We start from the raw sequence: 15049 nt of genomic DNA, 5'->3' as shown, positions 1-15049 counted from the left end.
TCTGTACTACTATGTTTTTCAGAAATCGTAGAAAAATTGGTGTATAAGAGAATGTTGAAAAAAAAAACATGGTTTGGTTCATCAGGCTTGCTTCCTAACTCTATACTATAGCTTAATTGACCCATATCTCATTACGGTAAAAACTTCTGGGCCGATACATATGCCTCGTACCTACAGAAATGACTCATCATATAAAACACATTTGCAAGTCTAGCCACCTCTAATTACCTGGCTCCATCTGCACCTTTGTTTAAGAAACTCAATATCCTGTCTATTTACAACATTAAGGTACGCCAATTATGCACTTTCATCTACATATACCTCCCAGACAGTTTACCTAAACCCGTTAACGGATTCTCCCTGGAAATTCTGAAATCCATCTACATAACGCAAGACACTGCGATAACCTTCACCCTCCCCACTGCCTCACATAGAGAATTCTCTATCAGATACAGAGGTACCATACTCTGGAATTCTTATGTTCACATTGCCAAACCTCATCATCCATCAATACGTTCAAGCGAAGACTGGGGGTCCGCCCGATGAACCAAACTACCCAATAATCCACTCCAAGTCTAACTCTCACACAGATGCACACACACAGTCTTGTATAATGAGTATATCATGTTCAATTATAATTAATATGCTTTGTTTAACTGATGGAACATATTTTATTTTATGTACTTATATTTTTCATAAAAGCCCTTTTGGCCTTCCAACCTCTCCTGCACACAGTTTCTACCATTCTTTGTTTTATCTGTACGGTTTTGTCTTTGGTGCAAATAAATACAACCTAACACAAAAAAAGCAATAGCGGTGGTAAATTAGTATAAGCACAACGCAACTATACAATTATCTTAGAACTGAGGAGTTAGCAGGTGGGCATAATTGTTCCCTTGAGTAAAAAACATTAGCTAGTGAAGAGTGAGTGAGAACCACTTTCTTGCCTCACTCTCTCAAACATACTGTGCACACACACAAAATTAAGATTTGTTTCCCAAGTTCTCAGCCAATACGGTTGTGTAGTGGCCAGCATGAGTTCCTGTTGCTTTAGGTTAAAACATTAGGCTGTAAATTCCATTAAAATATCTTAATACCAATCTAAATTGTCTCCACCATGGTTGATAGAGGTGTGTGATTCATACAAGCCAACGGTCACTCACTGAGAAGAGTACTAATGGAACATCAAAAGCCTGGTCAACAGGGGGTTATATCAGTAACCATAAGACATACTGTACACACACACACACACAAACACACTCAAGCAACCCTTCCCTCACAATCTCTCTTCCACACACACAAACACTTTATTTTGTACTTCCTAAGGGTTATAATAGTGTACTATAGTGCTTGAAGGGCAGAGTACTGCTCCGACAGCCAGGAGAGTGGCATCATGGCAGGTTGGATGTGTGGAGTTGTGTGTAAGTAACAGAATACAAAGGGTTTACATCCCCAACCATGGAGGTTGGACAAGGCTGATAAAACCTATATCACTCTGTAAAGGTCCAGTTGAAAACTAGAAAAGGCTCTACATGGGGTAAATCAAGACCTGGTTCACCTTGGCCGTGCGTGACACCACTCTCCAAAATGGGATATGCAAAAAAACACATTTCCATTTCACCACACGCTTGTACAGGTTACACACTTGTACATGTGTGAAACAGGACAAATATAAGCACCCCCTATTTGTACCCTTTTTTTTTTACGAGTTATCTAGTGCCTGGATTCAGATATTATAAATGACTGATCCAACTGTGAAGGGGTAATGCTAATGCGCAAGGTCCACATTTAGGTGACTTAGCTGTTGACCCTCTAACTCTTGAATATCCCTTACTGACTGTTATTTTCTCTGCATGAGGTGACAACACAAGGATCATGTTTGTTATGGGGACTCGTCTGCGTAATTTTCAGAAACAAATGCAGTGCTCTATGACTGCTGTAACACGTATGCTTTTTCAGCACTAAACGATGTGGAGATGTAGACTAGTGTTGCCACCTTGGGGAGGTGTGTTCAGAAAACATTCCTATAGCACCACCTCCCACCACCCAGCCCTGTTATCATTGCAGAAGCTCCTCCCAGGATATGGGCTTGGAGAAGACTTCTCGCTCCAGCCAGAGGTCATAGTTCATCTGGAAATCCTCCGGCAGGTCGACGCGCTGTCCAAGAACGCTCTGCAGGCAATTGTCCACGGGCAGGAAGTCAGGGTTCCTCTGGTTGTTGTCGTAGCGGCGGCTGTTGAAGCGCTCAATGTTGGCGCGCAGAGCACACTCCTCTGCCTGGAAGTCCCAGGGCCGCGCATCCAGGTCTGCCATCAAAGAAACATAGAAGCTCATTACTTGGGGTTCTCATACCCCAAGCTACATAGGGTGCTTACACTTAACAGTTCACAGTCACTGTGGGGAAATATGAGGCTATCAATCATATCAATCACTGACTGAAAAACACAATGGACACTTTGTGGGTTGATTTTGGTGTTGACAGTGACTCACCATTACCGTAGGCCCAGTCGTCATTGAGGCGATGGCGGACCTTCTGGTATATGGCAGACATGGTCTTCATGTTGCTCTTCCTCCACTGGCGGCCCAGGTACTTGGTTTGCACTTTGAGCAGCTTGAGGACGTACAGCTGCATCATGGCCTGTTTAACCTTCAACGCCCTCTTCAATATGGGAGCAGATTTGAACACCACCAGCATCTGACAGAGAAGTGCAAGGTATGCAATTATGATATAAAATAATCCCAGATTGATGTCTGTCCTAGTGAATAAGAGTAACTGTATTGTTTTGGTTGGGTGGGTCTCGCCCTCACCATGGTTCTGGAGTGCTTCCACTTGGTCAGCTTGTTGAGGATCCTCAACAGGTTGATACAGGAGAACAGGTTCCTCCAGCAGAACTGGTTGTTGTCGCCAGCCTCCTGTAAAACACAGACAAACCAACCATTGGGTAACAACACCTCACCTCCAACCTTTGACTACTGTAACATTTCCATTAGGTACAATGGTGTGTCCCCCTTCTACAAAAACATTGCCCAGGCATTTGAGTTCAGATATTACAATCAGTATTTTATTTCTGTGAGGGATGGAGTGTGAAACTTACCAAACTCTCTGCAGTAAGTTCAGGGAGCTCATGCACCACACAGTAAGGGAAGTCCAGCACAGAAATACTGCAGGAAAGAGAATGAGAGGTGATTACTAAAAGGGTCTCAGATAATCAGAGTCTTGTAATGGCTCAAATTCCCCAACGTACCTGTTCTTGGCTGTGATGTAAGAAATTATGTTCTGGTTGAAGAACTTGAGAATGAGAGGAATACAGTTGGCAAACACCAGGTGCTGAGCCATGTACTCAAACTGTCAAATTAAATAAATAAAAAGAAACAGAAGGGTAAGGGAAGGCCACTCACAAGTGTATGGTGCTTGTGAGAAATGACCACTCCTATTAAATGGTTATCAATACTTGGTAGATGAGGCTAATTCAGGGTTTTGAGAGTTTGCCTGTATGTGGTGGTAGTGGTTGAGTGTCGGTTGCCAGTACCTGGTAGACGTGATTGAGTTTGAAGTGTTTGAGAAGCAGCAGCAGGATGGCAGAGATGGCCTTAACAATGATCTCCTTGTGGCGGTTAACATCCACACCAAGCTTCATGCTCTGGAGCACCGTGGTCCTGCAGATACAGTATTCAAATAATAAAACCCTTTCAGTTGGAACTCAACAGAATACAGCCCCCTTTCAAATCAAACAATTGACTCACGGCATCTCTTCAGGCAGCACATCTGCCAGGATGTTGATGGAGTCTGTCTTGGCCTTGGAGGTGGGGGCAGCAGCTAGCAGGATCTTCAGCAGGGCAATCTGAGAGGGAGAAGAGTCACAGGTCAATTCTGCCAAGGGTTAGAGGTCATAGAAATGCACTGGAGACCTAGATTCAGTATACAAGAGGAGCAGAACACTCACCATGTACTGAGGCAAGCTGGGAAGAATGCCCTGGTATAGCAGCTCAGTGGAGCACATCTCCACATCCTCTTCCCCCTAGAAACAAACACAAAACATGCAAAATAATGTTTTTTAAATTAAACACATTGCCCTTTCTCTAGGACAGTGATATTCCAACGTACATTTCAGTGATACAGTGCCTTGCGAAAGTATTCGCCCCCTTGAACTTTGCGACCTTTTGCCACATTTCAGGCTTCAAACATAAAGATATAAAACTGTATTTTTTTGTGAAGAATCAACAACAAGTGGGACACAATCATGAAGTGGAACGACATTTATTGGATATTTCAAACTTTTTTAACAAATCAAAAACGGAAAAATTGGGCGTGCAAAATTATTCAGCCCCCTTAAGTTAATACTTTGTAGCGCCACCTTTTGCTGCGATTACAGCTGTAAGTCGCTTGGGGTATGTCTCTATCAGTTTTGCACATCGAGAGACTGAATTTCTTTCCTATTCCTCCTTGCAAAACAGCTCGAGCTCAGTGAGGTTGGATGGAGAGCATTTGTGAACAGCAGTTTTCAGTTCTTTCCACAGATTCTCGATTGGATTCAGGTCTGGACTTTGACTTGGCCATTCTAACACCTGGATATGTTTATTTTTGAACCATTCCATTGTAGATTTTGCTTTATGTTTTGGATCATTGTCTTGTTGGAAGACAAATCTCTGTCCCAGTCTCAGGTCTTTTGCAGACTCCATCAGGTTTTCTTCCATAATGGTCCTGTATTTGGCTCCATCCATCGTCCCATCAATTTTAACCATCTTCCCTGTCCCTGCTGAAGAAAAGCAGGCCCAAACCATGATACTGCCACCACCATGTTTGACAGTGGGGATGTTGTGTTCAGGGTGATGAGCTGTGTTGCTTTTACGCCAAACATAACGTTTTGCATTGTTGCCAAAAAGTTCCATTTTGGTTTCATCTGACCAGAGCACCTTCTTCCACATGTTTGGTGTGTCTCCCAGGTGGCTTGTGGCAAACTTTAAACAACACTTTTTATGGATATCTATTTGTGCAATATACGACTGATTGTTGTCCTATGGACAGAGTCTCCCACCTCAGCTGTAGATCTCTGCAGTTCATCCAGAGTGATCATGGGCCTCTTGGCTGCATCTCTGATGAGTCTTCTCCTTGTATGAGCTGAAAGTTTAGAGGGACGGCCAGGTCTTGGTAGATTTGCAGTGGTCTGATACTCCTTCCATTTCAATATTATCGCTTGCACAGTGCTCCTTGGGATGTTTAAAGCTTGGGAAATCTTTTTGTATCTGCCTGGTGTGTTCCTTGTTCTTCATGATGCTCTCTGCGCTTTTAACGGACCTCTGAGACTATCACAGTGCAGGTACATTTATACGGAGACTTGATTACACACAGGTGGATTGTATTTATCATCATTAGTCATTTAGGTCAACATTGGATCATTCAGAGATCCTCACTGAACTTCTGGAGAGAGTTTGCTGCACTGAAAGTAAAGGGGCTGAATAATTCTGCACACCCAATTTTTCAGTTTTTGATTTGTTAAAAAAGTTTGAAATATCCAAAAAATGTCATTCCACTTCATGATTGTGTCCCACTTGTTGTTGATTCTTCACCAAAAAAATACAGTTTTATATCTTTATGTTTGAAGCCTGAAATGTGGTAAAAGGTCGCAAAGTTCAAGGGGGCCGAATACTTTCGCAAGGCACTGTATGCAATGGCACTCACCCCTGACAGTGGAGTTTTCTGAAACTCATCCTCCTTGGCAATCTGAATCTCAGCTATAGAGATGTACTTATGCTGCAAGGAAATAGAAACAACTGTCATTGTAAAGAATTCCCACTGTCAGTGGTGCTCTTATCACAGCTCACTCCACCCATCCCCCGATGCTGCCAGAGAGACTGGGGGTTAAAACTATAGAATTGCTATAGCGGTCATTTTTTTTTATTTTATTTTTATTTTACCTTTATTTAACCAGGCAAGTCAGTTAAGAACAAATTCTTATTTTCAATGACGGCCTGGGAACAGTGGGTTAACTGCCTGTTCAGGGGCAGAACGACAGATTTGTACCATATTTAGACTGCTCATGACTTTCATTATTTTATTTCTGGCATTTTTTAAGTCATGCCCCATCCCACCCAACCAACTTTTCCTAAAATAAATCTATAACACAGTTGTTTAAATCTTAATTCACAAACAGAACTGGACTTATAACCAGTTTTAGTGCATGTCCTTTTTTTAATGGCTTTCCTCCCATTATTGCTTTTGTGATGATTTTCACTATTTATCAAGCACACTTAGCACTTATAATGATGTTTAGGCTACTGATGCTTTCCATTAGACCGTGCACCTTGATGGTTGGGGTAGGATACTTTTCTTATTTTGTTGTTATAAAAAGAAGCTGTTAGCGCTTTTCAACACATATATGCGTTCTATTTCATAGTTGTAACAAACGCAATTCACAAATAAAATGAACACTTGAATTTATGTTTTTACATATAGCCTACAGTAAGATAAACCAGTGGTCCCAAACAGGGGTACTAAGACCACTAGGGATACTTTAGAAGAATCATGAGACCATAGGCCTACTGGTAAAATTCACAATTAAGTTGAAAATTTTGATAACAACCAAAAAAAAAAAACACAGATTGGAGTCTTATAGAATGTATTAATTACACTGTTATAACGTTATTAGTAGCTTGAATGAGGGCCCCTTGAGACCCAGTGGTTCTAGTGTTAAAAAAACTGCCCCTCAAAATCCCAGTGACATCTGTGACCAGGCCACTGATCGGTTGCTAGGGTCAGGTTGCTAGATGGCAGGACACCAGACAGCCCTTCGGCTTCCTCAGTCTCTGTCCAAGTGGACATGTGTGATGGAGTGTGGATTATTTTAAATCACATAGCCTACAGTCGGAAGGCCCGCAATTTGGGCAACGCAGAAGGCAAGTATCAAATAGAGATGACTGTTGAGTTGCGACTGTCAGTGAAAAGCAGAGATTTAGCCAAGCATATCGCAACATTAAAAAAATACAATTGCGGAAACACAGTTTGGGAAGCAAATAGCTATCGCTGTAAAGAGATGACAATAAAGACTTTAATCTGTCTTTTAGTTTAAAAATTCTCAACTTAATTGAGCGACCAGTAAGTAGCCTCGTATCTTATTGGCATATCCCCAGTGAGTGTGCATATTCACTGTCTTTATCATTGGGTCAGTGCCACTTTTGTTTGTTTTTGAACAATAATTTCCTCCTCCAGGTTAGATGGACGTCATATTTTATGTGTCTCCCCTTATCATTGGCTGATTATATGGAAGAAACAACATTTTCATTGATCTGTTTGTCAGTGTAAGCAGAGTAGGATACCGTGTAATTTTTGTAGTATTAAAGAACAATTCTGCTAATGTCTCCATTCATATAAAGTATAGTAGAATTGCATGAAATGTGTTTATAAAAGGCCAACAAGAGGCCTATAGCCTCAGTGTGCTGCATTGAACAGTATTTTTTGTAAACAATGATTGAGTTGTATTATTAGCCTAAATTATGAGTTTCCAATCTAATTATCACATTAGTAATAGTCGGCCATCTTACATAGAGTACTTTCACCATTGTTTATCCATCTGACTGGGAAAGGTCAGAGACCAGCCCAACTGGAGAATGGCTCTCTTTCAGGCATAATGCAGCAATATTATGCAATATCTAGAAAATGTCTCCATGTTTCACAATGTTTGAGACTTGTTGAGTACTGTATAATATAACCTGCTTCAAGGTTCTGATGCTTTCATGGATGGGTCTGGGTAGGCCGACAACTGTATCTGTGTCACTGCAATACAAATACAGAAATAACCATGAAATCTAGGTCAAGGATCCTCGAAAAGAAACAGCATTAAAATGGATTAAATCTCTAGAAGATTTAATCTCTATTAATGAAAAAAAGACACCAACTGAACTTACTTTCCAAGCGTATAGCCGATAAACTTGCTTCTACTTGATTCCAGGAAATGTTCTATGTCCTTTTCCCTGTAAAAGCATTAAACAAAACTCTAGTCATAAACTTTAGGAACACTATACAAGACACATAAAATAACAAAGCACATCTATAGAAACAGCACTAATCTGTAGCAAATGTCTCACTCAGCCCCGGACTGTACCTGACTTTGGGGGCCCAAGGCAGGCCCTTGGGGAAGTTCACCCTCTCTGAGGTGGGGTGTAGGATGGGTGGGGGCATGACCTCATCCCGTTCCATGGGAAAAGGCTCCGCCTCCATGGAGTTGTCATTGTCATCGTTGTCGTCCTCATCTTCACGAGGTTCATCTGACTTGTAGGGGTCCTTCTCATTGAAGGCGTCCAGGTTGTCCTGTTTTATTAGGGACTGTAAGAGAGGAGGAGTATTTTTCAAATAAGCCTTACACAATGGTACATTGAGCAGGTGTTAAACAGGGGGAGGCGTAACTTTTGTGTGCCGCATTGAGACGTGGTAGAGGTTACCTTGTGTTCACGGCGTGCCCTTTTCTGCTGCTGTTCGATGAGGTCAGAGGCAGATGCGGGGGGTGAGGCTGCCCTCATGCTCCTGATGACCCGGATGCTATCCTCTGGGAGGGGGGGCAGGCGAAGCTCCTCCCGCTTACGCACCTTAATGTTCTGGAGCTGCTCAAACCCCCCGAGGGTGAACTGGGGCAGAGGAGAAGACATGTTGTAAATTGGATATGCAAGCCAAAATCCACGAAATATGATAAAATCTCTCTCTCACCAGTATGCTCTTCCACAGCAGCATTAGAACCTTCTTCATGGGGAAGTGGGGGGCGTGACCACTGCAGAACTTCGTCACCATGCCAAAGAGCATGACAGAGATGGGCTCGTTGTTGTACAGAGGAGAGCCTGGGAGAGAGAGGGGAAATAGAAAAGACTAGTTATAAACTACTCCTTGACAAAACCCTTCTATCTAATAGAAACACACACTCCTACCCAGCTCTGTTTTAAAGGTCTCCCTGGTGGCCCTCCACTCAGGTGAGTCGGCTGGGTCCTCCTGCTGGATGGTCACCACCATCAGATACATGATGTTGAGCAGCACCCTGGGGAACCAGAAAAACACCCCAGCATCAGAGGGGGACTCCCATACACTGGTGTTTAACTATATAGAGCTGCAGGAAAGTCAGTGTCTAATCTTACCTGAGGTCTGTGCTGTCAGCCAAGGAGATTGCTGGCTTTCTGACTGCACTGCTACAGGCAGCACTGTTACTGTGAGAGAGAGAGAGGGGTTGAAAAGAGGAAAGAAAGAATCAGCAACCTGATTTTGACCACATTTTGTGTAGCAAAGAAACTCCTCCCAAAAACAATGACATCTCACTGATTTGTAGTTCCAACTTACTCAACCTCCATGTTGAGCAGCTCCACAAGGGCTGTGAAGGTGCCAACATCCAGCAGCAGGAAGATGTTATACCTCATCCAGTGCTGCACTTCTGCCTCCGAGCTGCACTCCGCAAATGTTCCTGTAGAGCCACAGGTGGGAAACATGACTTTAGTGCTGAAACACTGTTTGCTTACTGCATCACTATAAAAACATACGGAAACAGCTGTCTCTTCCCAGGCTTCTTTAGTCACAGCAGGCTACTAAACCTGCTGAGGGCTTACCCTGAACCATGTAGAGGATTGCCCTAGACACCTTCAGCCTCTTCTCCCTGGTGATCACCTCCAGGCCGTCAAGTAGACGCATGGCGTGAGCTCTGTGTTGAGCCACATCCAGCTCGGTCCATTTCTTGTCAGACACTGAGACAGGGCAGGAGCAAAACACTCTCAGTAAGAAGTACTGTATAACCACACTTGAGGAAGACAATGCATTCAAGTCGAAAAGGTGCATACCATGAGTTCGGAATTCCTCCTCAAAGCATTTTCTGTTGAGAAGAAATTCTGGTCCTTCAGTGTAACTGTATAGCTCTGGAGAAGAGATGTAGGCATAGCTGGTACCAAATTCACAAGAGAACCTGTCACAGAGGTCAGTATTTAAAAGCAATAAGGAGTGTCCAGTAATACCTCACCTGACAGTTCAGCAGACCACTTGTCTGTATCTGCATACTCAAACTCAAGGTCTGGAGACTCGGAGAAGCCCTGTGTTGGAGCACAGACACAAATACAGTGCATTCTGAAAGGATTAAATTGTTTCGTTTTTTTCTCCTCAATCTGCACACAATACCACATAATAACAAAGCAAAAACAGGTTATTAGAAATTTTAGCAAATGTATTAAATATAAAAAAGTATTCAGACCCTTGGCTCAGTACTTTGTTGATGCAAAGCACACCTGTATAGCACACCTGTATGTATAGCACACCTGTATTTGGGGAGTTTCTCACATTCTTCTTAGCAGATCCCTTGGACTGCGCCGTTCATCTTTCCCTCAAGCCTAACTAGTCTCCCAGTCCCTGCCACTGAAAAACATCCCCACAGCTTGACGCTGCCACCACCATACTTCACCGTAGGGATGGTTCCAGGTTTCCTCCAGAAGTGACACTTGGCATTCAGGCCAAATAATTCAATCTTTGTTTCATCAGACCAGAGAATCTTGTTTCTCATGGTCTGAGAGTGTTTTAGGTGCCTTTTGGCAAACTCCAAGCGGGCTATCAAGTGCCTTTTACTGAGGAGTGGCTTCCTTCCGTCTGGCCACTACCATAAAGGCCTGATTCATGGAGTGCTGCAGAGGTGGTTGTTCTTCTGGAAGGTTCTCTCATCTAAACAGAGAAACCCTGGAGCTCTGTCAGAGTGATCATCGGGTTCTTGGGCACCTCCCTGACAAAGGCCCTTCTCCCCCGATTGCTCAGTTTGGCTGGGCGGCCAGCACTAGGAAGAATGTTGGTGGTCCCAAACTTGTTCCATTTAAGAATGATGGAGGCCACAGAGATTTTGGGGACCTTCAAGGCTGCAAAAACATTTTGGTACCTTTCTACAGATCTGTGCCTCGACACAATCCTGTCTCAAAGCTCTAAGGACAATTCCTTTGACCTCATGGCTTGGTTTTTGCTCTGACATGCACTGCCAACCATGGGAATAGACTGGTGTGTGCCTTTCCAAATCATGTCCAATCAATTGAATTTACCACAAGTGGACATTCAAGTTGTAGAAACATCTCAAGGGTGATCAATGGAAACAGGATGCACCTGAGCTCAATTTCAAGACTCATAGCAAAGGGTCTGAATACTTAAGGAAATAAGGTATTTGTTTTTTTATTTTAAATAAATGTGCAAACACTTCTAAAAACCTGTTTTAGCTTTGTCATTATGGGGTATTGTGTGTAATTTGAAGAGGAAAAAAATAACACCCACCCGTAGCACGTGCTATGCCGATGTACATTGTACGTAATCCATTTTAGAATAAGGCTGTAACGCAACGTGATTTTTATTTCAACTTTATTTAACCAGGTAGGCCAGTTGGAAAAAAGTTCTCATTTACAACTGTGACCTGGCCAAGATAAAGCAAAGCAGTGCGACAAAAACAACACAGTTACACATGGGATAAACAAACGTACAGCCAATAACACAATAGAAAAATATATATACAGTGTGTGCAAATGTATTGAGATTAGGGAGGTACCACAATAAATAGGGCATAGTGGCAAAATAATTACAATTTAGCATTAACACTGGAGTGATAGATGTGCAGATGATGATGTGCAAGTAGAGATACTGGGGTGCAAAAGAGCAACAAAAAAACAATATGGGGATGAGGTAGTTGGGTGGGCTATTTACAGATGGGCTGTGTACAGCTAAAGCAACCGGTAAGCTGCTCTGACAGGGTCTCCAACTTCAGTGATTTTTGCAATTTGTTCCAGTCATTGGCAGCAGAGAACTGGAAAGAAAGGTGGCCAAAGTAGGTGTTGGCTTTGGGGATGACCAGTGAGATATACCTGTTGGAGCACGTGCTACGGGTGGGTGTTGCTATGGTGACCAGTGAGCTGAGATAAGGCGGGGCTTTACCGATCAGACCTGTAGATGACCTGGAGTCAGTGGGTTTGGCGACGAATATGTAGCGAGGACCAGCCAACGAGAGCATACAGGCCGCAGTGGTGGGTAGTATATGGGGCTTTGTAGATAAAACAGATGGCACTGTGATAGACTGCATCCAACTTGCTGAGTAGAGTTTTGGAGGTTATTTTGTAAATGACATCGCCGAAGTCAAGGATCAGTAGGATAATCAGTCTTACGAGGGTATGTTTGGCAGCATGAGGGAAGGAGGCTTTGTTGCGAAATAGGAAGCCGATTCTAGATTTAATTTTGGATTGGAGATGCTTAATGTGAGTCTGGAAGGAGAGTTTACAGTCTAAACAGACACCTAGGTATTTGTAGTTGTCCACATATTCTAAGTCATAACCGTCCAGAGTAGTGATGCTTGGCGGGCGGGCAGCGATTGGTTGAAGATCATGCATTTAGTTTTACTAGCATTTAAGAGCAGTTGGAGGCCACGGAAGAAGTATTGTACATTGATGCTCGTTTGGAGGTTTGTTAACACAGTGTCCAAAGAAGGGCCAGATGTATACAAAATTGTGTTGTCTGCGTAGAGGTGGATCAGAGAATCACCAGCAGCAAGAGCGACATCATTGATATATATACAGAGAAAAGAGTCGTCCCGAGAATTGAACCCTGTGGCACCCACATAGAGACTGCCAGAGATCCGGACAACAGGCCCTACGATTTCACACACTGAACTCTATCTGAGAAGTAGTTGGTAAACCAGGCGAGGCAGTCATTTGAGAAACCAATGCTATTGAGTATGCCGATAAGAATGCGGTGATAGAGAGTCGAAAGCCTTAGCCAGGCCGATGAACACGGCTGCACAATATTGTCTTTTATCCATGGCGGTTATGATATCGTTTAGGACCTTGAGTGCGGCTGAGGTGTACCCATGACCAGCTCGAAACCAGATTGCATAGTGGAGAAGGTACGGTGGGATTCAAAATGGTCGGTGATCTGTTTGTTAACTTGGCTTTCAAAGACTTTAGAAAGGCAGGGTAGGATGGATATAGGTCTGTAGCAGTTTGGGTCTAGAGTGTCTCCCCCTTTGAAGAGGGGGATGACCGCGGCAGCTTTCCAATCTTTAGGGATCTCAGACGATAAGAAAGAGAGGTTGAACAGGCTAGTAATAGGGGTTGCTACAATTTCGGCAAATAATTTTAAAAGAGAGGGTCCAGATTGTCTAGCCCAGCTGATTTGTAGGGGTCCAGATTTTGTTGCTCTTTCAGAACATCAGCTATCTGGATTTGGGTGAAGCGGGGGACTTGAGCAAGTTTTTGCGGGGGGTGCAGAGCTGTTGACCCGGGGTAGGGGTAGCCAGGTGGAAAGCATGGCCAGCCGTAGAAAAATGCTTATTGAAATTCTCAATTATCGCAGATTTATCGGAGGTGACAGTGTTTCCTAGCCGCAGTGAAGTGGGCAGCTGGGAGGAGGTGCTCTTATTCTCCATAGACTTTAGTGTCCCAAAACCTTTTGGAATTAGTGCTACAGGATGCAAATTTCTGTTTGAAAATGCTAGCCTTTGCTTTCCTAACTGACTGTGTATATTGGCTCCTGACTTCCCTGAAAAGTTGCATATCGCGGGGTCCATTCGATGCGAATGCAGTACGCCACAGGATGTTTTTGTGCTGGTCAAGGAAGGTCAAAGCTGGAGTGAACCAAGGGCTATATCTGTTCTTAGTTCTACCTTTTTTTGAAATGGGGCATGTTTATTTAAGATGGTGAGGAAAGCATTTTTAAAGAACCAGACATCCTCTACTGACAGGTTGAGGTCAATATCCATCCAGGATACCCAGGCCAGGTCAATTAGAAAGGCCTGTTCACTGAAGTGTTTGGGAGCGTTTGACCTCAATACTTGCCGAAAGCACTGTACCTCGTACATCTGCACATTAATCTGGTACTGGTACTCCCTGTATATAGCTACATTTTTGTGTGTATTTTGTTTTATTCCTCGTGTTTACTCAATGTTCTAGTAGTGTAATATGAGTAAATTCAAGAGGGTGGCTGGCACACAGCGTTACCATTTTAATTTTAAAAATCTACATGGTTGGGAAGGGTTCTTACATGTACACGGTAAAGTCTACACTAGTTGTATTCGGTGTATGTGACAAATAACATTTAATTTTACAGTAAGTGTGTATTTTGCAATTGTGAAATTATTTTTGATGTGATTATGTAGAGAGCAGGGATTTAGCTATGTGAGACTCGACACACATAGGTTATTTTGCTGTATTGGCTTCCAGAGAGAATTCTAATTTAAATAGAACGTGTTAAATCCTTGGATTATAAAGGAGCAACGTTAGACTCAGTTAGTCCATTATTAAGCTAGCCACCTAACTAGCTACTGTAGTTACTAGTCGGTAAAGTAAACTAACGTTAGCTGGTTAACGTTGGACAAGTGGCTGTTTCAAATTCAGGGATAACCATTCTAATATCGTATTTTTGTTACAGAGAGGTCGCTATACTTCAGAACAGTTGTATTGGGTAAAAACGGACTGGGGGCTCAATAATTAAATGAACGTTGGCTAGCAGCAGGTATCGGCTAGTAAATTTGCTAATTTAGCTTGTTCTAGCTAGGATTGTTGACAGCACAAACACGATGCAGAACGTACTTCAATAAACCCTCACTTTTCTTCCTTACCTCCGAGTCTTTTCTCTGATTACGGACAAATTCACCCCTACTTTTGTTGGGTAACATAGCCCTCTGTTTGTTGATAATCAATCCACCACTATTACCACCAACGTCCATCTCTGATTCAATAACAAAATCACAGTTTCGAAACCCAGAGGCGCAACATCGCGAGACTTCGGGGAACGCTTTGGAAACAGACCAGACCGGTGTTTGGGGTTTGAGAAGGAAACATTCTTCCTTAGTTGTTATTTTTTTTCCAAATCTAAAGGCACAACCTAGATTCGAGACAATGTCCTAAGTAGTCGAACATTTTATTACTCCAACCCCGTAAAAGTGACAAACTCACACGTTTTATTTTCGTCAAAAACAACTTTATATCGAAGGAGTGGCTTTGATTTGACGGCCTGCACTTGAGCATTTCATTGTGTTTCTACGCATGAGTTTAGCTAGCCAACGATTGTGGAGAGATG

At 42.9% G+C, this 15049-nt stretch overlaps 1 protein-coding gene across 1 annotated transcript; it reads right to left on the bottom strand.

Annotated features, from left to right (window-relative positions):
* Window positions 1-1048: 1048 nt before the first annotated feature.
* On the bottom strand, window positions 1049-14745 carry LOC109895946 (striatin-interacting protein 1 homolog). Its single transcript, XM_020490075.2, has 21 exons — window positions 14589-14745; window positions 9984-10053; window positions 9808-9882; window positions 9580-9714; window positions 9317-9437; window positions 9118-9186; window positions 8914-9020; window positions 8699-8826; window positions 8437-8619; window positions 8100-8320; window positions 7903-7968; window positions 7708-7771; window positions 5681-5752; window positions 3945-4019; window positions 3745-3842; window positions 3531-3657; window positions 3246-3346; window positions 3096-3162; window positions 2809-2913; window positions 2491-2695; window positions 1049-2306 (listed from the first exon to the last, which is right to left on the bottom strand). The coding sequence occupies exons 1-21, from the start codon at window positions 14694-14696 to the stop codon at window positions 2059-2061; spliced, it is 2445 nt and encodes an 814-aa protein (XP_020345664.1). The 5' UTR covers window positions 14697-14745; the 3' UTR covers window positions 1049-2058.
* Window positions 14746-15049: the final 304 nt, after the last annotated feature.

This window comes from Oncorhynchus kisutch, linkage group LG1 (genome assembly GCF_002021735.2).
Source record: "Oncorhynchus kisutch isolate 150728-3 linkage group LG1, Okis_V2, whole genome shotgun sequence".
Lineage (NCBI taxonomy): Eukaryota > Metazoa > Chordata > Actinopteri > Salmoniformes > Salmonidae > Oncorhynchus > Oncorhynchus kisutch.
The sequence above is the reverse complement of the archived record's forward strand: the minus strand, read 5'-3'. Positions and strand labels throughout refer to the sequence as shown.